Genomic DNA, 26,014 nt, shown 5'->3' on the forward strand with positions numbered 1-26,014 from the left:
ACGGGATGAGCGCCCATTGTTCGGTCCCAGCTCCTGCCAACCTAGCAGTTCGAAAGCACGCCAGTGCAAGTAGATAAATAGGTCCCACTGCCATGGGAAGGTAAACGACGTTTCCATGCACTCTGGCTTCTGTCACGGTGTTCTGTTGCGCCAGAAGCGGTTTAGTCATGCTGGCCTCATGACCCAGAAAGCTGTCTGTGGACAAACGCCAGCTCCCTCGGCCTGAAAGCGAGATGAGCACCGCAACCCTATAGTCGCCTTTGAGTGGACTTAACTGTCCAGGGGTCTTTTAGCTTTTACCTTTACAGGCAAGAGGCTTCCGCAGTTCTACCTGAAGATGCCGGGGACTGATCTTGGGTCCTTCTGCACTCAAAACATATGATCTGCCACTGAGCTATGGGAGATCTTCCCTGATCTTCCTTAGCATGTGGCAACTCCAGACGTTGGCCAGACGAATTTGACAGGGAGACCAAAGTGGGGGCTGACTGCAAGGTGGATTTTTGACAAGGGTCACATCCACATCATACATTTAAAACGCATGGCTCCGCTTCTCTAAAGAATCCTGGGCAGTGTAGTTTACCTCTCACAGAACTATAATTCCCAGCACTCTTAACAAGCTACAACTCCCAGCATTGGGGGGGGGGTTGGGGGGGGAAGCCATGCACTTTAAATGTATTATGTGGGTGTGACCAGAGGCTTCTGGTTGCTTGTCACTGCTTTACAGACATTAAAAAACTGGAAGCTAGCTAGGATGCAAGATCCCATTGATTAAAGTGGGGAAAGCACCCCAACAATTATGTATTCAACCAACAGCTGTTTTTTTGTTTATTTTATTTTTAAAAAGACACATTCTCTAACATCTCAGTGGCTTTTCGTGGACTTAGTTTATTGTAACCCCATTTGTGACGAAGAAGGGGTAGAATGAAAAATGAAATGAAAAAGTAAAAAGGGGAAATAATAATAATAATAATAATCCACTAAGCACTCTTCCCAGCAGCACGTTCTGTACCTTCCACTCCTTGAGATGCATCACAAAGGAGATGGTTAAAGAGATAGCATTTAGCCCACGAGGACAATGCCAGGGAAAACAAAAACATCCTGCTTGCCTCCATAAATACCCAGCGGAGGATAAACCTGTCCGGGAAATGCCAAGGTTATGCGCTTAAGCCATATCTGTTGGGTGTTTTATGACAACCCAAACAGCAGGCTCAGTCTGCTGCAGCACAGGCTATAAATAAGCGCTCTGAAATGGTGTAAAAAAGGGGGGGAGAAGAAAATAACCCGTTGTTGTGTTAAACACACACACACACACACACACACACACACACACACACACCTTTTATGACCACTTTGGAATGAGGACCAAAAATCAGATGAAAAGAGTCTATGGCTGTGGCCCCCAGGCCTCTCTGTGGCCCTCAGATCTCTCTTTCGGGGCATACCAGCCCTTCTTCACACTTCAGGTCTTTTCACCCAGCTGGAATTGCGTGCTTGAACTTGGATAATGACTCTCCGGTTGCCTGGTTGCAGGGCAGAGAGCTCTGTGCGTAGAAACTAGTCTCCTGTACAAGGGTAAAAAAGAATATTGGCTGGTCCGCCTGCTTTTAACTCTTGCCCCACCCTGATTTAAATCAGAGTCTCTATTTGTAAATTTGCACATAAACCTATAAGTTAGCATATGCAAATTTTCATGGAGATATGTACTGCAATTTCCCCTCTTTCTTTCTTTCTTTCTTTCTTTCTTTCTTTCTTTCTTTCTTTCTTTTGACAATGTTTAAGTAGCCTATACTACTACTACTATGATGAAGTGTTAAAGGTATTCCAAAGGAATGCATGACAGCAGAAAAGAGTCCTAATGAGCTCTAGTGGCAGGGAGTACCGCTGACCCTGAAATATTAAAAAAAAAACAAAGCGTGGATATGTAAACTTGTAACTATTAAAAATGGAATGGGGGAAACGATTTTCTTACATGTTGCATTTCATACCCCACCTTACGTCCGGAGAGCTCTAAACTAGGCACCCCCAACCTTTGGTCCTCCAGATGTTTTTGGGACTACAATTCCCATCATCCCTGACCACTGGTCCTGTTAGCTAGGGGTCATGGGAGTTGTAGGCCAATACGTCTGGAGGGCCGCAAGTTGGGGGTGCCTGCTCTAGACAGTATACGTCTTTCTCACCGCCTCCATAATAACCACACAAAAACCAGATTTTTTCATATACATAAAACAAAAAGTTGTCGCAGTGGGGCCGCAAGGTATTGGTAGGTGGCAGTGTGCTTTAGATGGCAAGGCACATCACGTCAAAATGTGGGAGCCCTTCAGCGCATTACGCTGAGCGGGGCCCTAGACCTCTGCCCCCCAAATCCTGCCTTGATGGCACCACTAAGCTGTCCGTGCCTTCCGTGCGCCCGCCCAGTTTGGCCTTAAGAGCTGAGACGGAATGGAAGTCATGTTGAGGCACTTGCTGGAAAATTCCGGATCCAAGCACAAGCGAGGGGTGATCGATGAAATCAGCGTGAAACTATTCTCTTCGGTGACATGCCGAATGCTTCTCCCTGAGGGAAAAAGGCTTGTTAAAATCCGCTGCCAACACAATGGAAGGAGATTGGGATACATCCCCCACACCCCCGTTTTGCTGTTATGAATAGAATCACAAGTACTTCCAGCTTTTTGCTGCGACTCTGAGAGATTGCTCTGTACCAGTTTGTTCCAAGAAAAGAGGAACAAAAGGTTTTTTACTTTTAAGTTAGGAAACATCTCAGCTTTCCCTCATTTCTCTTGAATTCTGGGAGGGTGTCCCTGGCCAATACCTTGAGAGTAGGGTCAGATTTGCAGGGTGAGGAAAATGGTTTCAGAGGGGTGAGGAAAATGGTTTCAGATTAACACACAAACTTTCTCAGCAGTCAAGGGAAGAGGTTTCGGCACAGAGTGGCCACTTAGCACCAAAAAAGAGCGGCAGATTTGCATAAAAATTGCACGCACTAACTTTATTTATTGCACATTATATGCCAGCTTCCCCTCACCCCAGGAGCTCAAAGTGCCAGACATAATTATCTCCCCCTCCTCATTTAATCCTTCACAACAACCCTGTGTGGTAGGTTAGGCTGAGAGACAGTCAGTGGCCCAAAGTCACACAGTCAGCTTCGTGGTTGAGTGGGAATTTGAACCCTGGTCTCCCATGTAGCTGATGTGGGTGGCACTGTGGATCAAACCACAGAGCCTAGGACTTGCCATTCAGAAGGTCGGCGGTTCAAATCCCCGTGCCGGGGTGAGCTCCCGTTGCTCGGTCCCTGCTCCTGCCAACCTAGCAGTTCGAAAGCATGTCAAAGTGCAAGTAGATAAATAGGTACCACTCCGGCGGGAAGGTAAACAGCATTTCCGTGTGCTACTCTGGTTCGCCAGAAGCGGCTTAGTCATGCTGGCCACATGACCCGGAAGCTCCCTCAGCCAATAAAGCGAGATGAGCACTGCAACCCCAGAGTCAACCACAACTGGACCTAATGATCAGGGGTCCCTTTACCTTTTTGACTTCCAGGTAGCCAGCCATCCAACACTCAAAAAGCACATCTTCCAGGCTGGCTTCTGCGTTGGCTCCTCTCATTTTGGAAAGCAAGTTTTGGAGCTCTGATTCTTTTCCTCTTTCCCTTGCAGCTTGCCTCCAGCACCAGAGCTGCGAAGTTTGCACAACATCTGACCTAACCTTCAACTGCAGCTGGTGTCATGTCCTGCAGAGGTAAGGCACAAAAATGTGGGAGGGGATGCACATTCGCACCTCGAGAGTCAAATTAGCTCCCTCTAGTCTCGTCCTATTTATGGTGCATTTATGGTGCAGCTAGGTAATTTTAGACCCTGGGACTTAATGAACTCAGGGTGGGGTGTGTGAAGAAGGATCCTCCCTCTTTAGATGGCAATGTCCCTTACTTCAAAATGTGGCAAGGCATCCCTATAGTGCTTGGGACCCTTGCACTCATTCGACTGAGCAGCCAGTTTGTAGGTATATATAATAAATAATTTAATAATAATAATTTATTATTTGTACCCCGCCCATCTGGCTGGGTTTCCCCAGCCACTCTGGGCGGCTTCCAACAAAGATGAAAAATACACTAAAATGTCACGTATTAAAAACTTCCCTGAACACGGCTGCCTTCAGATGTCTTCTGAATGTCAGGTAGTTGTTTATCGCTTTGACATCTGATGGGAGGGCGTTCCACAGGGCGGGCGCCACTACCGAGAAGGCCCTCTGCCTGGTTCCCTGTAACTTGGCCTCTCGCAGTGAGGGAACCGCCAGAAGGCCCTCGGAGCTGGACCTCAGTGTCCGGGCAGAACGATGGGGGAGGAGACGCTCCTTCAGATATACTGGACCCAGGCCGTTTAGGGCTTTAAAGGTCAGCACCAACACTTTGAATTGTGCTCGGAAACGTACTGGGAGCCAATGTAGGTCTTTCAAGACCGGTGTTATATGGTCTCGGTAGCCGCTCCCAGTCACCAGTCTAGCTGCCGCATTCTGGATTAGTTGTCGTTTCCGGGTCACCTTCAAAGGTAGCCCCACGTAGAGCGCATTGCAGTAGTCCAAGCGGGAGATAACCAGAGCATGCACCACTCTGGCGAATTAGGGTCTCAGCCTATGTACCAGATGGAGCTGGTAAACAGCTGCCTTTGTTTACAGATTTGACCTGTGCCTCCATGGACAGCTGTGAGTCCAAAATGACTCCCAGGCTGCACACCTGGTCCTTCAGGGGCACAGTTACCCCATTCAGGACCAGGGAATCCTCCACACCTGCCCGCCTCCTGTCCCCCCAAAACAGTACTTCTGTCTTGTCAGGATTCAACCTCAATCTGTTAGTCGCCATCCATCCTCCAACCGCCTCCAGACACTCACACAGGACCTTCACCACCTTCACTGGTTCTGATTTAAAAGAGAGGTAGAGCTGTGTATCATCCGCATACTGATGAACACCCAGCCCAAACCTCCTGATGATCTCTCCCAGTGGCTGCGTGTAAATGTTGAAAAGCATGGGGGAGTGGACAGAACCGTGAGGCACCCCACAAGTGAGAGCCCAGGGGTCTGAACACTCATCCCCCACCACCACTTTCTGAACACGGCCCAGGAGGAAGGAGCGGAACCACTGTATGACAGTGCCCCCAGCTCCCAGCCCCTCAAGACGGTCCAGAAGAATATTATGGTTGATGGTATCAAACACCGCTGAGAGATCCAGCAGAACTAGGAAACAGCTCTCACCTTTGTCCCTAGCCCGCCAGAGATCATCAACCAGTGCGACCAAGGCAGTTTCAGTCCCATGATGAGGCCTGAATCCCGACTGGAAGGGATCCAAATGGTCCGCTTCTTCCAGGCGTGCCTGGAGTTGTTCAGCAACCACTCGCTCAATCACCTTGCCAAGAATGGAAGATTTGAGACTGGGCGATAATTGGCCATCGTGGCCGCATCTAAAGATTTCTGCCCCAAAGTCCTGCCTTGATTGCCCTGCACGACACTTATGTAGGGCTATGACAGAATACAGTGGTGCCCCGCAAGACGAATGCCTCGCAAGACGGAAAACTCGCTAGACGAAAGAGTTTTCCGTTTTGGAGGTGCTTCGCAAAACAAATTTCCTATGGGCTTGCATCGCAAGACGAAAATGTCTTGCGAGTTCCTGTGGGGTTTTTTCCTTCTCCCCCTCTTTTTCTAAGCCGCTAAGCCGCTTATCTGCTTATCCGCTAAGCCGATAAGCCGCTAAAAGCCGCTAATAGCGCTAATAGCGCTAATCCGCTAAGCCGTCAATGGGCTTGCTTTGCAAGACGAAAAAACCGCTAGACGAAGAGACTCGCGGAACGGATTCTTTTCGTCTTGTGAGGCACCACTGTAAAGATGTACCGGTAGCAAATATTTTTTTTGTGGGGAGGGCGGTTCAATTACAAGCTTTTTCAAAAGCAAGTTTAGGAAAGTATGCACTGGCTACCAATTAGTTTCCGGGCCCAATTCAAAGTGCTGGTTTTGACCTGGAAAGCCTTAAACTGCTCAGGACCGTAATACCTCAAGGCAGTGGAAGACAGGAGTGCCTGGTGTGCTCTGGTCCATGGGGTCACAAAGAGTCGGACACAATTAAATGACTAAACAACAACAACAACATTTGCCTGCAGCTTAGCCTGCCCAAAGCGCCCAGATATTTGATATGTGACCAGCTGCCCAAGATGTGTGGCTAGTCTTTACAGTTTGAGTCTTTATTTTTTTTATATATTATTGTTTTTATTTTTTTACCAACAACCAAAACAAAAACAGTGAAAACCCCCAGGTGGCTGATACATTGGGTATACATAATCAATAACAGCATATTCAAATCAACCATATGTACAATTCTATATACCTTAACACTCCTCCCTCCACAAGGTTTATTTAACTTTTAACATTTTAATTGCCCCAAATTGTTCAAACCTGCCCAGTTTGAGTCTTTAATATCCAAGATGACTTGCAATATGATTTGCAGTACTGTACAGTCGTACTTTGGAAGTCGAACGGAATCCGTTCCGGAAGTCCATTCAACTTCCAAAACGTTCGGAAACCAACAAGCTGCATCTTTTTGGGCGCTGCCTTACTGTGCACCCAGTGTACTGAAATCCAAAATCAGTCTATGCAGATGCAAATGGAAGGATACAGTTTGCCAAGCTTTCCATCTCTCCTGAAAAATAAGGTTAAGCTCTTCTGCAGCAGAGACAGAAAATCCCATCAGCAAGAAGGAACATTTCAGAGTCTTCCGGCCCAGCTGTGTTGGCATGGAGTCGCCCAGTTCCTCAGGGAAAGCCCCTTTGGTCTCCCTGTTTGTTACATTCGCTTGTTTGTGTATCTGGTACAGTACACCCATCTGGGGATTCCGATTATAAAACCATATACTTAAAAATAACCTAGCCCTCCCACACAGAATTGAGGCCAGATGCTCCTATTGCTAGTTCTGTAGGCATTTTGAAGGAAGCACACTCCTTACAGAGAACAGGAGGCCATAAAGCCGCAAAATGCTTTAGCAACCCAAGGAGCCTGGGTGGTGTTGTGTTTAGGGGAAGGGACTAGGCTGTGCTCCTTAATATCTCCAGGAAGCGATATTTCTATGGGTACTTGAAAGAAGCCTTGATTGCTAACCCATAGAAACACAGGAAGCTGTGTTCTACACGAACTGGCAAAGACTCACTCGAAGGCCTACCTAGGAATGCTGAAGATTCAACCCTGGGTTTTCTGCATGTAAACCTGACGTTCTACCACTGAGCTATGGTGCATCTAACTTGAAAAATAGTTAATTTGTATATATTTCTAGTTCTGGTGAAATGGGTAAGGTTCCATAAGTGCATGTCTTTGCATGAGAAGATTCTTGCATATCTCAGGCCTGGTTTCTTCCTAGCATAGGAGCCAACTCCTAGGGGCTGAGGGGTTTTTTGCCTTCCCCATAAAATATTTGAGGGCCCCCCACAAAATGGTGTGTGTGCACCACATCATGTGATCAATTATGTGGGGTGTGGCTTACCTGTTGTTGTTGTTTAGTCGTGTCCGACTCTTCGTGACCAGAGCACGCCAGGCACTCCTGCCTTCCACTGCCTCCCGCAGTTTGGTCAAACTCATGCTGGTAGCTTCAAGAATACTGTCCAACCATCTCATCCTCTGTCGTCCCCTTCTCCTTGTGCCCTCCATCTTTCCCAACATCAGGGTCTTTTCCAGGGAGTCTTCTCTTCTCATGAGGTGGCCAAAGTATTGGAGCCTCAGCTTCAGGATCTGTCCTTCCAGTGAGCAGTCAGGGCTGATTTCCTTCAGAATGGATAGGTTTGATCTTCTTGCAGTCCATGGGACTCTCAAGAGTCTCCTCCAGCACCATAATTCAAAAGCATCAATTCTTCGGCGATCAGCCTTCTTTATGGTCCAGCTCTCACTTCCATACATCACTAGTGGGAAAACCATAGCTTTAACTATACGGACCTGCCCCCCCCCCCCGATATTTTATTCAAGTTGGCCCCCCTGTTTCCTAGGCCAAACCACTCACATTCAAATCCTGTCGTGGCACCTTGCCCAAATGACAGCTGTCAGGTATCGAACGTTTTGCATCTCCAATGGGGAACAAAACACTGTCTTCCTCCTGCATTGTGTGCCGTTCTTCTGTATTTCTACTTTTTGCTAAAGCAACACATGTGCAGGGAAGCAAAAAAGATACCAGATCGTCCCAATACACACAACACACACTTATTCCTTGGGAAAGCCATGGCAGTGAAAATGTCACCAAGCAGGTCTATATTTGTAGGTTAGATGCATACTTGGTTACACGCTTCTCTTTTCTGTAGGTGTTCCAGTGGATTTGACCGACACCGTGAAGAGTGGTTGGAGTATGGCTGTGACCAAGAGGTAAAGTTATGGTCAAAGTACTTAAAAGTATGAACGTATGCAGCCCTGGCTCACTGCTCAACCAGTGTCTCCCACCTCTGAGTTTCAAACTATTGATACCCCCATTTCCTAAGAGGCTGAAAGTCCTAGCTGGGCAATCTTTTTTCAGCCAAAGGGCTGCATTCCATTTCTACATAGCCGTAACATTCATCATAATCGTGGAATGAGATTCAGTCAATTTGCCCTTATTAACACAGGGCCATGAGCTGTAATAATAACCCAAAGTGTTTGCAGATTAAAAAAAAGAAAGAACACAAGGGAGCCTGCAAAATTTTGCAGCAAAGTGTTCTGTTCACATTCTGTTCCTGCTTCCACACAGTTTTCCATGTTTTCCTGCCAACAATCCGTCAGCATTCCATGCTCGCTGAGCATGTTCAGTCCTCATTGGGTTGTTTTGGGAGCTTGCCCCCCCCACCTGACCCCAAACCATTCCTAAATATTTTTAGGAAATACCTCCCCTTGCACATGGGAACATATGCAGAGGGGGAGTGATCAACAATGTCCACAGTGTTGGGAGTAAAGAATGAAAACAAAAGCACAGGCGAAATTACGGCAAGGAAGTTTAGTGCAAAAAAACAGAACACGGGAAAGGAGACGGTTGGATGGATGTCCAGACTTTTAGTGGTGTCCAGACTTTTTTCAAAGAGGACCAGATTTGATGAAGTGAAGAGCTGTGGGAGCCGACCAAAGGGTCAACCAAAGTTGTTGAGGTTTTTTTAGGATTTTACTCCAGGAATAAACTGCCACAGTGGCTGGATTAAACCGACTAGCGGGCCGGATTATGCCCCCGAAACAAACTTTGGACATGCACTTTTAAAAAATGGCAGCCAAGCAGTTCTAACTGCTAGGGATGGGTGAATCTGCCCATTTTAGTTGTCTCTCCATTTCTCATGGTTCTGTTCTTAAGATCAGTTCTCCAGTCTTTGCATCGGTTTAAGATTATTATTTTTAATCTTAAAACAGAGTTGGTGGACATTCTGTAGCCTCCTTCTGAAATCCTCTTAACTTTTCAGACCAGAAATATTCCAAGGGTTGGTTGGTTAGTTGTTGTTTTTTTGTTGAGCTTTTTGCTGAGCTATTGTGCAAGAGTACCCCTCCATAAAGCAGTGGCAACACTGAGGAAGCATTGCAGAATAACGAATAAAATTGAAAGATGTGCATATGAGGCCAGTATAAATAAGTCTGCCACTAATGTACTATGATTGCATCAATGGCATGTGGCAGAATACATCCACCAAAAAGCACCACCACCACCAGAATGACTGGTTCGGGCTTGTCGTTTTAGTTAGAAGAGAAGACCTGTGCCGACTTTGAAGACGATGAACATTACTACTCAACACCTCCCAGCGACAGTCCCTTCACACCACTCAGAGAAGACATCACCACTTCTTCTTCCCACTTTGTCGACAGCCTGACTACAGAAGGTACCAGCCAGGGTCAAATGCTATGGTTGGAGCGGGAAAGGGAGGCCTCAGGAGGATGTTCCCCCTGTCTTTCCCAAACTTGGGTCTCCAGCTGTTTCTGAACTACAATTCCCATCATCCCTAGCTAGCAAGACCAGTGGTCAGGGATGATGGAAACTGTAGTCTGAAAACAGCTAGAGACTAAGTTTGGGAAACCCTACTGTAGATTATCGTGTATTCTCTCAGATCCATGAACAAGGTTAGTTAATTTTCAGCACCTTGAGAAAACCGAATTTGCTTGAGGTGAGCAGTAATAGTGAAATATACTCAGAACCGAGAGTGGATTTCATGCTCTTTATTCAGCTTATAGTGGTGAGGAGGGAATGGAAGTCCCCTCAAAGTATCTGCTTTATATACATTATTTACACAATGGGCTTACCGTGATTGGCTAATTCCGGAATTCTCCTGTAGGCCAATCAGGTTGTGGATTCACTTCTATCTGGAGCTGGATTGGGTGGCTCTTGTCGACCAATCATACTGCTGCATTCTGAATCCTATTGTTCTAGGACCAATCAGACTGCTGCAGTTTGGATCCTATTCAACTCCGTACATAACAAATAGCTAATCAGTTAGAAGTTGATCTAGGCTTTTCACACAGTTATGAATTAGAATTGCATCGGCTATACATGTGCAAACACAGTTTGAAAGACCCATTGCGCTGAATGTCAAAATTTAACATTTGGATGAGTGGAAAAAGACTGATAGAAAAGTGTGGTCTTCTTGCTCCAAGCCCTCATTCTAGGTTGGCTGGAGGCATCGCTTCCAGAGAGAGACCAGAGACCTTTCATTTTTGAAATTAACATGTGGAGATCAGTGTGTCATGGTGACTGCATAAAACAGAACATCACCCCAGACTAATTAACTTTCCTCCAGTATGAGAAATTATGTCATATTCCCCAGGATCTTGCGCATAATATGCCTAGGTTAGCATCAAAACCACTATTCCCCTCTGTGGTTAGCAGCAGGTACCAGTTCAATTTTGCTGTTTAATAGTCCCTGTCGCAAGCTGCTAATTAAAATAAATAGAAAAGAACATTAGTAGTTGCCCTTCAGCAGTGAAGGAAGGAGAGGAAAGAATTCTTTTGTGACTGAGTTGACTTTGAAAAGAGCTAATAAAATATGAGGGAAGAGCCACACTAATGGTTTCCAGTTGACTTTCTGAATCCGAGCAGGGAAATAGTTTTATGTTTATAACAGCGTATTAAAGCATTAGGTTAATTTCTTAGAGACAAAACAAATGTGCACAAAACAGCCATCTCCATGGCACTGGGCCTTAAGTCTTCCTGAGACTCTTACCCTCTGAAAAGGCATCCGCTCTTGAGGTTATCAAAAAAGATGATAACATATGTATGTATGATGGTGTGAGACTGATAAAATGATGAAACTTGTACGTTTATAATAGGAATGTTTTTCTGGTGGTGAAATTGAAACATGAAATAAATCTAGGCCAGCTGCGAAGACATCATAGAAGCCTTCTTTCAATTTTTATCTTTTATCCTTACAGTCCAGCTCCTTGGAGCCAGCTAATGGAGATGATATTTATGAATGTGGCTGACATCCTAGTTATTTGGATGCCTTCCCCTCTTGCCTATAAAAGCAGAGCCCAAATAATTTCTTCCAGGGGGTGCTGTTAAGTGACAAGAGGAGAGAAGATGTTTCCTTCTTTCTTACTCATTCCTTCCAAAGAAGCTGAGCAGTGGTAAAACAGGAGAGAGAGTTATGTCCTTGCTCAAATGACCTCTCCAAGTAAACGCTTCATGCTTTTCTGAATAAGCTGTGTAAGCAGACAAGTGGGTCTCGCTATAAATCCTGGTCTTCACAAGCATATGAGAGAGAGAAAGAGAGAGTTTGGTTTTTTAAAAAGTATTATTCTTTGGAATAATACTAATCTTTTATAACATGCAGATAGTGCTAATTCCATACAGTGTTACCTCGGGTTACATACGCTTCAGGTTACAGACTCCGCTAACCCCGAAATAGTGCTTCGTGGTTAAGAACTTTGCTTCAGGATGAGAATAGAAATTGTGCTCCGGCGTCGTGGCAGCAGCAAGAGGCCCCATTAGCTAAAGTGGTGCTTCAGGTTAAGAACAGTTTCAGGTTAAGAACGGACCTCCAGAACGAATTAAGTACTTAACCTGAGGTACCACTGTATAGGGATGTAAAGGTAAAGGGACCCCTGATCCTTAGGTCCAGTCGTGATCGAATCTGGGGTTGCAGCGCTCATCTCGCTTTATTGGCCGAGGGAGCCAGTGTACAGCTTCCAGGTCATGTGGCCAGCATGACTAAGCCGCTTCTGGCGAACCAGAGCAGCGCACGGAAACACCGTTTACCTTCCCGCCGGAGTGGTACCTATTTATCTACTTGCACTTTGACGTGCTTTCGAACTGCTAGGTTGGCAGGAGCAGGGACCGAGCGACGGGAGCTCACCCCGTTGCGGGGATTCAAACCGCCAACCTTCTGATCAGCAAGCCCAAGAGGCTCTGTGGTTTAGACCACAGCGCCACTCACGTCCCTTATATAGTGATATAAGAAACCATTAAGTGTGGGGCCAGCCCTACCATTAGACAGAGTGAGATGACTGCCTCATGCAGCAGATGCTGGGATGTTGCAGTGGTAGCCCCCTGGCTGTTTCTCCTGATTCTTCTGGCTATACCCTTCTGCTGTAGAGGACAGAGCTGTGCATATCATATTGCCTGGCCTACATCCCTGTAACTAGCCAACTGCTCTCAAGTGGGGTGAAGGATTCTTTCCTGTTGCAGGTATTGAAATAAGATTCAGCCACCAGCCCAGTCAACTTCTGTATGTGGAAAGGTATAGAGAGTTGGAAGGGACCACAAGGACCATCTAGTCCAGGGATCAGCAACCTTTTTCAGCCGTGGGCCGGTCCACTGCCCCTCAGACCATGTGGTGGGCAGACTATATTTTGAAAAAAATAATGAACGAATTCCTATGCCCCACAAATAACCCAGAGATGCATTTTAAATAAAAGGACACATTGTACTCATGTAAAAACATGCTGATTCCCGGACCGTCCGCAGGCCGGATCGAGAAGGCGATTGGGCCGCATCCGGCCCCTGGGCCTTAGGTTGCCTACCCCTGATCTAGTCCAATCCTCTGCAATGCAGGAATATTTTGCCCAACGCATGACTCTGAGAATAAGAATCTCATGCTCTACCGACTGAGCTGTCCAGCTTCCTTCCTTTTCATCCTGTTGCTGCTTAACATTTCAGCAACCCATAACACAGCAAATCTGCAATTAATGTGCAGAAGATTTTTTCCTCTGTGGTTCTTTCTCTAGGAACCAGCTCGACCACATTAACCCTTCATTTTCCAAATAGTATTGCCTTTATATCTGTTTCTTCCTCCACCTTTCTTAAATTGCAAGTTGGTGTGGGGGATCATCATCCACAGTGCAACAAATGATTATTTAACCCTTTCCTCCACACACATACCACAGCCTCCTCCGAAATATTTCGTGAGTGAACATCTGGCTGCAAGCAGAGTTGCTATTCCCTACCTGCATAAAGTAGAATAGCAACTACTGGATGCTCTTAAATGGATGCTTCCACATCTGGAAGCAACAAAGTTCCCCTTGTAATTTTTAACCATTCATTCATTCATGAACAAAACACATACACAGCATAAGAGCAATAACAAGCAAAATATTGAGCAGTTAGATGGATGGAGCAATTACATGCCACAATTTAAAAAACAAACAAACCACAGTCCTCCACAGCCAGGCCTACAAGCCATTCATTAATTCAATACCACATTTAAACCATGATGTTTTTGGAAAGTACCTTGTTTTCAGGATTACCAGCCAGACTTAGGAATCTGAACACCCCAAACCAGCCTACAGTGGTAAGACATTGCCAAAAAAAGACTTTGCCAAACCCGCCTACAGTGGTACCTTGGGTTAAGAACTTAATTCGTTCTGGAGGTCCGTTCTTAACCTGAAACTGTTCTTAACCTGAAGCACCACTTTAGCTAATGGGGCCTCCTGCTGCCGCCGGAGCATGATTTCTGTTCTCATCCCGAAGCAAAGTTCTTAACCCGAGGTACTATTTCTAGGTTAGCGGAGACTGTAACCTGAAGCATCTGTAACCCGAGGTTCCACTGCATATCCTCTTTTTCTTATTGTTTTTGTTTTCTTATAGATGATACGAAGTTGAACCAAAATCCAGAAGACGGTAAGTGCCTAATTATTTATTGGCCTAGTGGATATGCAAATGTGTGGGGATGTCCATGTTCTGGGGATGTGAGGTGTGCCCTGAACTGCTGTTTCACCTGGGATGACCATATGACTAAAGGTAAAGGTAAAGGACTCCTGCACGGTTAAGTCCACTCAAAGGCGACTGTGGGGTTGTGGCGCTCATCTCGCTTTCAGGCCGAGGGAGCCGACGTTTGTCCACAGACAGCTTTCCGGATCATGTGGCAGCAGGACTAAACCATTTCTGGTGCAACGGGAGAGGGGCTTACATCAAGTTTCTACTGACCTCAGTCTGCCCTCCCTCCTTTTCGGAATCTTCACTGTCTGGGAGGGAACGTCCCTGACATGGCCTAGCTCCACCATATCTTGGAAGGCCTAACTTTAACTGAGATCCACAGTGGTTTTTTAGTCCACCCTAAAGGCTGTGGGTTAAATCACAGAGCCTAGGACATGTCGATCAGAAGGTCGGCGGTTCGAATCCCTGCGCCGGGGTGAGCTCCCGTTGCTTGGTCCCTGCTCCTGCCAACCTAGCAGTTCGAAAGCACGTCAAAGTGCAAGCAGATAAATAGGTATCACTCCGGCGGGAAGGTACCGCTCTGGCGGGAAGGCAAACGGCGTTTCCGTGCGCTGCTCTGGTTCGCCAGAAGCAGCTTAGTCATGCTGGCCACATGACCCGGAAGCTGTACGCTGGCTCCCTCGGCCAATAAAGCAAGATGAGCGCCGCAACCCCAGAATCGGTCACGACTGGACCTAATGGTCAGGGGTCCCTTTACCTAAAGGTATTGTGGGTAATGGTACCCACAAATGGTGTACTTTTCAGACTCATTTTGATAACTGAACAAACAAAGCTCTCCTGGCTGATCCTTGTGGGTTGTTTTTTTTTCTTTTGTTGTGGCTGTAATGGAGTAATTTGCACATTATCCCCCCAACCCTTATGAAAACCTCCCCTGAAGGTTTGAGAGACGACTTCCCTGCAAAAAAAGTAGAATCCCAGCTCCATACAGGAACCATCGTTGGAATTGTGCTGGCAGTCCTGCTCATAGCAGCCATTATTCTTGCTGGGATCTACATCAGAAGCAACCCTACGTCCCACGCTGCTTTGTTCTTCATTAAGGTGAGTTTAACAGCGTAGTAAGCCCCATTGAGGCTTGCTTCCAGGTGAGTGGGTGTTAGATTGCTACCCAAGAGCCACTTCTCTCTCAGCACTCGAGAGGTTTGCCAGTAAAATAAAACTGTGACCCAAATCCGCCTCTTGATCCCTAGCCAAGTGTTTTCCCTGCTGTAGAGTGCAATTCTCCCTGGAGATAATCAACTTGAAAAATGGTTGGGCATTGAGAAAGATAATGACAAACCTTTTCGTTCCCATCTCCTCGATCTTCTCTCCAGGCTGGTCTTCACCCGTTCTCTCCCTCTTTGGCACCAACTTAATTTGCTATGTTACCTTAAATAGCATCAGAATTCCCGCCCCCATGATGTTTTGAAAATAAAGTTTTGAGCACCAGATTCAGTACTTGCTGAATACTGCTTCACAGATTTGTATGTCTTATATTTTCTGCGTTCCATCTGGGGTCCTCAGCAGCAGTTCTAATGCTCTGAAGTGTACCTAAGGCCCTACACCTGAGCAATCTTTGCAGATGCTATTCAAGAAGAAGACACTAAAATATAGACTATAAAATGGTGATGGATTTACCTTTGAGGCTGTAATTTTCATGATATTACTTCTACAAATATATTTATGCATCTGGCAGAATTAGAAAGGGGGAGGGGGAAGGAACTCTCCCAAATACACACGGTATTTCTACAAAACGAATAAAACTTACTTTCTGATAATCACTGCAATCCAGAGCCCTTTATGCAGTTTGATATGTACACAAAGAGCTTCTGTGTGGCCAAACTGCCCTGTTTTATTTTTATTTTTCAAGCAGAGGGGATAGTTCTCTGCAGGGCCTGTGCATGCTGCCATGTCCTTCCTTTTGATCTGTCTGGAGATCAGGAAGCTGCCTTATACTGGGCGAGCCTATTTGTCCACCCAGCCCCAAACGGATTGGCAGAGACTTTTCTAGGGTCTCTGGTCGAAGTCCTTCTCATCACCAGCTTACCCAGTCTGTAAACGCAAAAGATTGAACCTGGGACTTTCTGTATGCAAAAGCATAAGTTTTTCCACTGAACTGTGGGCCTCATCTTTAGGAAGGACAGCTCTGTGCACAACAAGTCATGCACATATCAGAAATCGCTAGATCGGTTTGAGAATGTATAGCAGCTTTCTCCAACGTGGGGTCCTCCATGTCAGGAACATGGCCCCCCCAAAGCGCAGGGGAAGAATGAGACTCAGAAATTGAACTAAGTGAACCAGAGATTGACTCTGCAGATGAGACCTGACTGACAGAGTCAAGGAAGGGCAGTTCAACCCCCTTTCCCAGGGAAGACTCTGTTAGCTTTCAAGAAGAGGGAGAGTTGGAAGACAGCCAGAGCACTGCTAGGCAATCAGCAGATAAGCAGAGGTCTGAGTCTGTGTTGAGTGGAAGTGGGGAGGGGGCAGGCTCTCAGTCCTTAGATCAGCATAGGATCAGAGGGCAACGGAAGGGCAAGAGGGGAAAGGCGGGAGTTTGCCATCCTTCCTGCTGTGGGAGGGGCGAAAATTCAGACTGACCAACTATCGTAAAGCGAGCAGGCGAGAAGCTGTGCTCTGGATGTGTCTTTATGTAAATAAATGTACCTGAAACTGCTGGAGAGTCATTACTTCTTATCGTGGCTTGATAGACTGCCAGAGGTCATTACACTCCAGATGTTTTAGACTGTATCTCCCATGATCCCTGATCGCTGGCTATACTTAGTGGGGACTGATGGGAACTGGGGTCCAGAAACATGCAACTTTAGGAAGGCTGATGTAAAGTGTGTATGTGTGCAAATTGTTGACAGCCTTTTCACATTCTGACGCCCTTCTTTTCTTCACGCCACAGCAGAGACCGCACCAGTGGCCTGCCATGAAATTCAGAAACCACTCGATGTACACGGAAGTGGAGCCATCTGGCCACGAGAAGGAGGGTTTTGTCGAAGCGGATCAATGCTGAAGAATGTGTCTTCTTCTTTTTTTAATTGCTCTCGCACCTTTAAAGCGTCACCTCCCGTTTCCTGTTTGTTTCACGATGAGCACAGCTGAAGAAATAGCAAAAAGAGGAAAGTAAACACCTAAAGAGCCTCCCAAAAAAGAATTGAAATGGATACAGGAGGACCCAAAAGGCATGCAGGTTTAGCGTGTGGCTCTGGGTGGTTTAGCGGGGAAAGTTACAATGGAGTTGAAGCTTTTATTGCAGAGAAGCCCACTTCATATCGGTTGTTTTCAGGTGTAGCCATCCACGGCTGATTTCAGTGCCAGGGAAAAGAAGTCTGCACTCTTCCTGCTTTTCTCAGGCACCTGAGCCATATGGTAAAGAAGATGCTTTTTTTGCCTCTGTGTGTTATGGAGGGTATTACGCATAATTTTTTAAAGCCCCCAAACGGTGGGAAAGCAAATACATTAAACTGTCCAAAGAAAAGTTAGGATAGGGGGAAAGCTAGGCTTCTGGTGGGAGAGACTGAAGTTTGCCTTCTGAATAAACCCTTGAGAGATGCTTACGGATTACAGTTAACATGGAACAAGTTGGTCTGACTCAAATAGCTCAGTGTCATTGCAGCACTTACTGGATGCAGCGCCTGACATTTGTGGCTTGTGGGGAGCTTAATCTGGGCCTGAAATGCCACCTTCATATTTATCGGTAATGGCGGTATAAATTTGAGCCACAAGAAAGTATTAATTAAGGAGGCCTTGCAATTGACAGAGGATAAAATACGTATCAAACTTGGCCTCAGACCCTGAAAACAATAATATGGTTTGTCTTATTTCTGCTGTGAATTACCAACTCCATCACAATTGGTTATATGACTTAGCTTTCCTTTTCTGGGTGTTTTTTAAGAACGAGTTCTAGTCATTGGTTTCATTAGTACTTTATCAATGAGAAGAAGAAGAGGAGGAGGAGGAGGAGGAGTTTGGATTTGATATCCCGCTTTATCACTACCTGAAGGAGTCTCAAAGCGGGTAACATTCTCCTTTCCCTTCCTCCCCCACAACAAACACTCTGTGAGGTGAGTGGGGCTGAGAGACCTCAGAGAAGTGTGACTGGCCCAAGGTCACCCAGCAGCTGCATGTGGAGGAGCGGAGACGCAAACCCAGTTCACCAGATTACAAGTCCACCACTCTTAACCACTACACCACACTGGCTCTCAGTGTGAAGGAGAAAGGTCTACCTTATTTCAATGAAGGGAACATAGGGAATTAAAGTAGATTCTCTTTGCCCACTCTCTCTGATCCTACTAACAATCAGATTTTAGTTAGGAAGCAAGACCTGGTCTTTTTCAAGGGAGTCTCGTGGCACATATAGAGATTATTTTTTCTTGGAAATGGTGGCGTTCCTGTTCTGTCCTCTTTATCTTGTATGATGGTTACCCCATATGTTTTCCCAGTGGGTTAGGGCGATAAAATGTACTTGTAAAATTCTGGTACACATTCCTGAAAGTGCTGCTACTGGACAATTCCCCCCCCCCCAATCTAATTTAGATACAACACTATGTGATGCAAGGCATGGTTGCCAGCCCCAGATTTTCCCACTAGCTCCAGCTCCCTCCCAGGAAAAAAATCCACATTTAAAGTCAGACTTTAACAAATATTTTGATGTTGAAGATATTGTGAGCATATCTGTATGGCCACAAGAGAAATATGTGCCTGAGCAAATTTTGCACATATCCTAAGGGCTAGCTCACCTGTTACGGCAATGCAGGGTGACCGCGATGACCCACACTTCTTATCCCATTTCTTCAGGTAATATTTTGAGGACAAGCGATGTGACTCCATCACATTCCGTGTTTGCTGCTCTCCTGGCATATATCGACTGCCCTGTGCAGGGAGGTGGGAAAGTACTGGCAGCATGTTGACACTCGCTGCATGATATGCCTGCTTTAAAATTACCAGGAAACTCAGGGAAGAGACGTGTGTCGGTAAACCGCCGTGCAGAAGGTGACAAGGAGTTTGGCTCTGAGAGTTCAAAGCAGGCTTCTCCAACCTTCCAGGTGTGCTGGGTTAGACCTCGCATCAGTCCCAGGCAGCACAGCTGGGGCTGATAGGAGGCAGCGTCCCAAACATCTGGCGGGCAAAGGCTGGTTTAAAACAAAAACGTTGTACTTTGCCATTTCTGCATATAGTCTGGGGTAAAATAAAAAAATAAAAACAGGCACAAACAGCACCACAGCAGCCGGGCTGCCTTGGTTGGAGAAAGAGAGAAAAAGCACCAAGAGGAAGTATTATTATTATTATTATTATTATTATTATTATTATTAGACATGTCTCCTAAACTTATGCATCTATGGGTGTAGTAGCTTCATTCCGTATCCAGGCTGAGCCTATCTGTCCCAGGGGTTTCCTCAGGAGCTAATTATCTAATGTATAGTACGTAACTGATTTTGTATAATTCTATAACCGTGTAAAGATATAGATGCAGGCAGAGTATAAATGGGGCTATTACCAGGGTTGTGGCGTTTTCTCCCTGACCTGACTTTTTATTTTTATTTTAAGAAAAGTAAAAACGCATGCATAAGATGCAACACAGTCCAGCAGTGCATCCCAGTGGAACTTTTTCAGGACAGTATGTACCGCATTTTTCACTCTATAAGACACACCAGACCACAAGATGCACCTAGCTTTGGAGGAGGAAAACAAGAAAAAAAATATTCTGAATCCCAGAAGCCAGAACAGCAAGAGGGATCGCTGAGCAGCGAAAGCAGCAATCCCTCTTGCTGTTCTGGCTTCTGTGATAGCTGTGCAGCCTGCATTCGCTCCATAAGATGCACACACATTTCCCCTTACTTTTTAGGAGGGAAAAAGTGAGTCTTATAGAGCAAAAAATACAGTATATGCTAGCCTATTTATCACAACCACTGGTGTGCTGTATGGAGAGTGGGGTGGCGGCGAAGAAGAGATCCCTGAAAGAAAGAAACAAACAGGATCTTATATTTGTTCACCAAGCACTCTTATGCAAAAGGTGGACCACAGTCATAAAGGCTTCTTCTTCCGGACGTGGACAGTTTTTAGTAGCAGACAACCACTGCTGTTCTGTTTCAAGCTGTAAGTGGAATGGCATTGTGCTTTCAGAGCTATGACTTCTCAAACTCTGTAGTCCCTTTTCTCAGCCTCAGATATGTGAGTGTGTGCATATTCACCAGGACCATTGCAGCCACGTACAGATTGCCAGCTTAAAACACAGCTGGCTCTTTCTTTTCCTCAATTCAGATGAAAGCTGGTTTGGAGCAAAACAGATCAAAACGCAGTATTTCATAAGAAATGGCAGGATTGATACAGGATAGGATATGGATTGCGGATAATGTCTTGTGTACAATGGAAGCAGGGTAAATGAGAGTGTGTACACAGTCTGTGGGTGAGGGAAGGATTAAATAAACCCTTCTCCTTTCACGACATTCCTGATCATGATTCCCTCCCCTGCTGCAATTTAGGGCAAGAAGAAGAAAAAGTGATAAGGGTTGATTTCAAGAAAGTAGAAACAGACCATAGAGAAGAAAATGGCTGAAGCCATCTATACAGACCATAGTTGGCCAGAATAGCAGTGTGACAAGCTATGTACACCTGGGGAAATTGTGCAACTGTTCCACTGAATTTTAAAAAGTTGAGTTTTCTGAGCTCTGAGTGGGGGAAGGAAGCTGAACATGAGAGGTGGTTGTTTAGTTGGTTCATAGTGTCGTACAGATGCCCTGTAAAAGGCAGTGAAGAAAGTGTAGCTTTTCCGCAGATATAATTCCCAGTGTAGAAGTAGCCAAAGAGTAGGGGGAAAGGATTTAATAAAGAGAAGCACAACTTGAGATGTAGTTCTTCCACTCTCCAATATAGACATGCTTTCATAGGAGTTTTAACAAGGCATTTCCGGGGCATTTCAGTACTGCATTAGAACTATAAAAACAGACACTGTGTGTCGTGGGCTGACATTTCAGGTCTCAATGCTGGCCTGAGAATCTCTGCTGTCTCCATGTACCTGTTGGAAGTTCATGGCTGGGTAAAGAATCTACATGTGGAATTGCAGGTTTTAGATGTGTTGACCACATCTAATTCTGTAAAATAAAATAAAATAAAAACCATGCAAGAGCTTCCTATAAGTCAAATGACCCATTCAGTTCATGTCCACAGCAAATAAGATCTGAGCACCAAATTCATTATCTCTCATAACAATGCAAAGCCTACTTTTCTTTCTTGTATACTTGAATTTACAACATAATTCAGTGTTGAGGAGCGTGGGGTGGAAAAGCTTGTGGCAAGATGTTTGGTACGGATTGTCTGCATGGAATGCAGTGTTGATACTAATATATAATATAAAATATTAATTACTTGTACTTTGGGGGATTGCTTTGGTTTTCAGAATAAAAAAAGAGCAAAGATCACGACTGATGTGTGTTAAATTGCAGAATTTTCATAGTTAAGATTCGCCCATATGGTGGTTTTTAAAAGCAAAACAATACATGTATCCATTGCACACCTGCTCACCACCACTTTGGAGAGTGATTTCTAAGTTAATTCCTTGTCTCACCCATCACCTGCCTGCTGCAATGCTCAAATTACAGGGGAACAGAAGGGACCCAGCCTCTCAAACTTTTTGTTTGTTGTTGTTTACAGCCCCCTTAGCTACCATTTTTGGAAGGCTATAAAGGGGAGGCTGTAATTAAGCTAAAATGTAGATTTCATTAGGAATCCCCTACTCTCACACACACCACCTTCTGTGGCAACTGTTAGTGCAACCCTGGCCTACACCTTGAGGACACACATGTGGCTTCCTCTCCTTCCTCTCCTTCTTAGGCGAGTAAGATTGTCTTCCATAAACACGGTTTTGACAGTGAGTGTGTAAGTGACCATGGAGGCCAATTCTGCATCCACCCGTCCTTCCACAGTGGGGACATAGGTTTCCAGGCAGGAGTTGATCAAGGTGAGGGTTTGTCAAGCTAGCACGTTTCTCCCTTTTGTCCTGAGTTCGAGCGTCTTCAAAGTCCACAACACCTTTGGTAAAGGCTTTTCTCCAATTGGAGTGCTCACAGGCCAGTGTTTCCCAGTTGTTTATACTACATTTTTTAAGATTTGCCTTTAATGAGTCTTTAAACCTATTTTGTTGACCATCACCATCACGCTTTCCATTTTTAAGTTTGGAATAGCGTAGTTGCTTTGGAAGACGATAATCAGGCATCTGCACAACATGACTAGTCCAATGAAGTTGATGTTGAAGAATCATTGCTTCAGCACTGGTGATCTTTGCTTCTTCCAGTACACTGGCATTAGTTCGCCTGTCTTCCCAAGTAATGTGTAATTTTTTTCGGAGACACTGTTGATAGAATCTTTCAAGGAGTTGGAGATGGCGTATTTATAAATGGTCCACATTTCACACTTGTAGTTGTGCATGTGTGCATCAAATCGAGCGCAAGCTTCTGTTAATCTGCATTGGCTTGGTAGAGACATTCTCTCATATCTCATTCACTCAATCAAAAAAAAAAACCAAACGGGAAAAGGCTGGGGCAGTAGACCAATTTCACAATTTTTTAAAGCTGTGTGTTTTATCTGTTTTGGTTTTGCCTTTTGTAACCCCTGATTGTTTCATAGGTCACATCAAAACTTCACTCTTGTGGTTTATCACCACAACAGCTACTCACTTTGGGTAAAGCAAACAGTCTAATTTGTCAGCGCCTAAATGATATCAAACGTCAGAACAACTTGGCCACAATATGGAAAGTTTGCCCATGGTATGACTATTTTCCACCTTCCCATTTTGACTCTCTGGCACCCTATCTGCATAACCCAGCAATGCTAAAATATAGACGCGCTTTTACTCTCACAAGATTGAATGTATTGCCCTTGGCTGTACTTGAGGGACAATTCCAACAGATTCCACACAAAAAACGCTTATGTCCCTGTGGAGATGGCAGTACCAAATCGGTGGCGCATGCCCTTCTGGCTTGCACTCTTTACAAAGACCTAAGGAATGAGATTATGACCCTTCTTTTATTCTCCATTCTGGGTCGCCCAACCACTGCCACAGTGTCCTTTCTCTTGGCAGATCAAAATGAGCAGGTGACAGCAAAGTCAGCAAGGTTTTTTGTTTGTTTTTGAATATTTATTGAATTTTATAACAATGAAATGATACAAATCTCATTCATCATGTTATTTACAATTATTCTCCCTCCCCTCCTCTGGACTTGCCTCAACTCCCCCTCTGCTGAGTTATTTAGTTTTATTTATCGTATCCTGCTTTTCCTACACAAAAATAAAATCCCTTATCCTTTCTCTGAAATATCTGTTACTCAAATGAAATTGTGAAAGTTTATTCAGATACTGCCAGTGAATCAGAATAAGATCCACTATTTGACTATTGATTCAAAACCCTAAAATGTATTTTATATAATTGACTTTTTATTTCTATTCTTTGTATATCGTATTGTTGTTTTATTGCTATGGCCGATGGCTGACGCAAGTAAAGATTCATTCATTCAGCTCACATCGGTAAACGGCGAGGAATCTTTTCCTTTGCTTTGTGACTGATGGGGAGCAGAATGAGACCCAGCAGCAAAAGACTGTCTTTAAATACAGGTCACCTCTGTGAACACCTGGTAAAGGGGGGTGGAGGTAAGGATAATTTCAACTGTAAAAGCAACATGCAAGACAGGGGGTTGCTGAATTTGTCTGCTACCCACCACGTTCCATACATCCAATCTTCTTTCTCCCTCGGTTATTTTCCTCCTGAGTTTATTTCCATTCTTGGAGCCTAGCTAGGAGAAAACTGGCTTCATGGGGGAATGGCTGGAGGCCTGCAAGGGCGCAGGGTTGAGGGAGAACTCCATGTTGTCCTCAAAACAGGAACTCAAAGTCGTAAGTCTCAAGAGACGGTGACTATTGTTCTTTAAAAGATAGGTGCCGTAATGTGCTATCATACTCATTTTTCTCCCCTTTTCCTCACTTCTGGTTACTCGTGCACATGGACATAGATATACAAAAACTCATCCCTGGGCTGTTTAGATAAGGGGAAACTACAATAAATGGGGAAATTCTTATCTCCCAAAACAAAACTGATATTATTAGTTTCAGGCCGGCTCCTGGGTTTCATCCTCTTGGACAGGGTTGTATGCCAATATGCCTCTGATTCCTGCCTAGCTGTGCAGAGCATTTGTTACTCTGTTGGTTTTATAGATTTGTGTAGTGATAAGGAAACCCTGCAGGAAGCGTGCCATTGCTAACACCGTCCATATTTTAATCTTCTGTTCAAAGGACTCTGACTTAAAGAGGCTTTGGCACAGGAAGCAGTGAACAAAAATCTGGAAAACAGGCCACAATCCTACTGTATATTGCAAAGATAAAGTAAATAATGATGATGATTGTTATGTACTGAAGTTCTCAACCGGGGCCAGCAGGGGGATACTGTAGATAGTTTTCACTCAGGTCCACATATGCAAATAAGGGATCAAAAGTGACATTCAGTGATTGGCTAGTTACAGAAAATGGTTACTGTTGCGTTCTAGTGCAGCTCTATTTTAGCAGGCTGGCTAAACCCTTCAGTTCAGTTCTGTTCTGGCCTGTGAATAAACAAGAGCTGTTTGAAGAATCGCTGTGTTGTCTGATATGTTCACCCACAACTTAACAATGATGATGAGGAGGAGGAGGATGATAATAATGTATTATTTATATGCCACCCATCTTACTGGGTTGCCTCAGCCACTCTGGGCAGCTTCCAACAAATTAAAATACAGTAAGACATCAAACATAAAAAAAACTTCCCTATACAGGGCTGCCTTCAGATGTTTTCTAAAAGTCAGATAGTTGTTTATCTCTTTGACATCTGACGGGAGGGTGTTCCACAGGGAGGGTGCCACTACCGAGAAGGCCCTCTGCCTGGTTTCCTGTAACTTCTTGCAGTGAGGGAACAGCCAGAAGCCCTCAGAGCTGGATCTCAGTGCCTGGATGTGGACAGGCTGCTTGGACGAGTAAAACCAACCACCTGTCTCCTTGATCCCTAACTCCTAGCAACAGCATTGCAGGAATGGTCTTATCACTTGAGGGGCACAACATGAATTAGAAAGCAGGAACTCCCAATACATCAGTAAAGGTTGGCATTTATTTAATACATGATCTAATGTAAGAAGCCAAGTCACATTCTTCCAATTTTCATAACTGAAAGATGGAAACATCTGCGGAACTTGTTTACAAAATTAAATAATATGGTCAAATTCCACTTCTTTTTTTGAAGTAGTGGCTGAAAGCAGTGAGCCAGTGAGATATAACAAACTGTCACTTGGCAACTGCAACAGAGGTTTAACCTGACCCAGTTCTAGGTCAGTTTATGTATACTGTACCCTATTTGTCCTGGAAGATCAGAGGAGTAATTTGCCTGGATTGTTTGCAAAAACAGTAACAAAATATATAAACATATTTTTTCAAAAGGCAATTTGTGACACCAAGATAGTAAGTCAAGTATTTTGGAGAGTTTAGTATGTGGTGCATCCATTTTCCCCCCAGAAGACCAGCTGGGAAATTTTAGGCAGGGGTTGTTTGCTGAACCTAAAGTGAAAGGGGATATCCAGTCTTGCATATGTAAATACTTTCATCTGCAAAAGTTAGGCTTGTATTTGGCTACTTGACATCCCCTCCGCTGGATCTAACATAATTCTGAGTTAGAAGAGACCTCTAGTGGTTTTTTTTAAGACATCCACTTTAAACTGTAATGCAAATTGTTGGGTAGATTATGAACATTCTCCAAATCTATGCCACAGAAAAAAATGTTCTAACTCTCATGACTTGCCTCTCTCCAAGGCATCACAGGAAGTGAAGTTCTTTAAAGAGTGATCCACTGGCCACTCAATT

The 26,014-nt window shown here is 44.8% G+C and overlaps 1 protein-coding gene across 4 annotated transcripts in view; it reads left to right on the forward strand.

The window, feature by feature from the left end:
• The window catches only part of PLXDC1 (plexin domain containing 1), a 66,177-nt gene extending 44,625 nt beyond the window's left edge, over nt 1-21,552 (forward strand). For 3 of the 4 annotated variants that reach the window (XM_081837968.1, XM_081837967.1, XM_081837970.1), the window contains 6 exons: nt 3,651-3,732; nt 8,313-8,373; nt 9,698-9,836; nt 14,033-14,065; nt 15,039-15,199; nt 17,046-21,552. In XM_081837968.1, coding sequence (XP_081694094.1) covers nt 3,651-3,732; nt 8,313-8,373; nt 9,698-9,836; nt 14,033-14,065; nt 15,039-15,199; nt 17,046-17,156 — 587 coding nt within the window. In that variant the 3' untranslated portion in view covers nt 17,157-21,552. The remainder of the gene's footprint in view (nt 1-3,650; nt 3,733-8,312; nt 8,374-9,697; nt 9,837-14,032; nt 14,066-15,038; nt 15,200-17,045) is intronic. The other variant, XM_081837969.1, reaches the window with a different exon arrangement.
• Nucleotides 21,553-26,014: the final 4,462 nt, after the last annotated feature.

Source organism: Podarcis erhardii (assembly GCF_964252035.2).
Source record: "Podarcis erhardii genome assembly, chromosome: 13".
In the NCBI taxonomy this organism is placed as follows: Eukaryota; Metazoa; Chordata; class Lepidosauria; order Squamata; family Lacertidae; genus Podarcis; species Podarcis erhardii.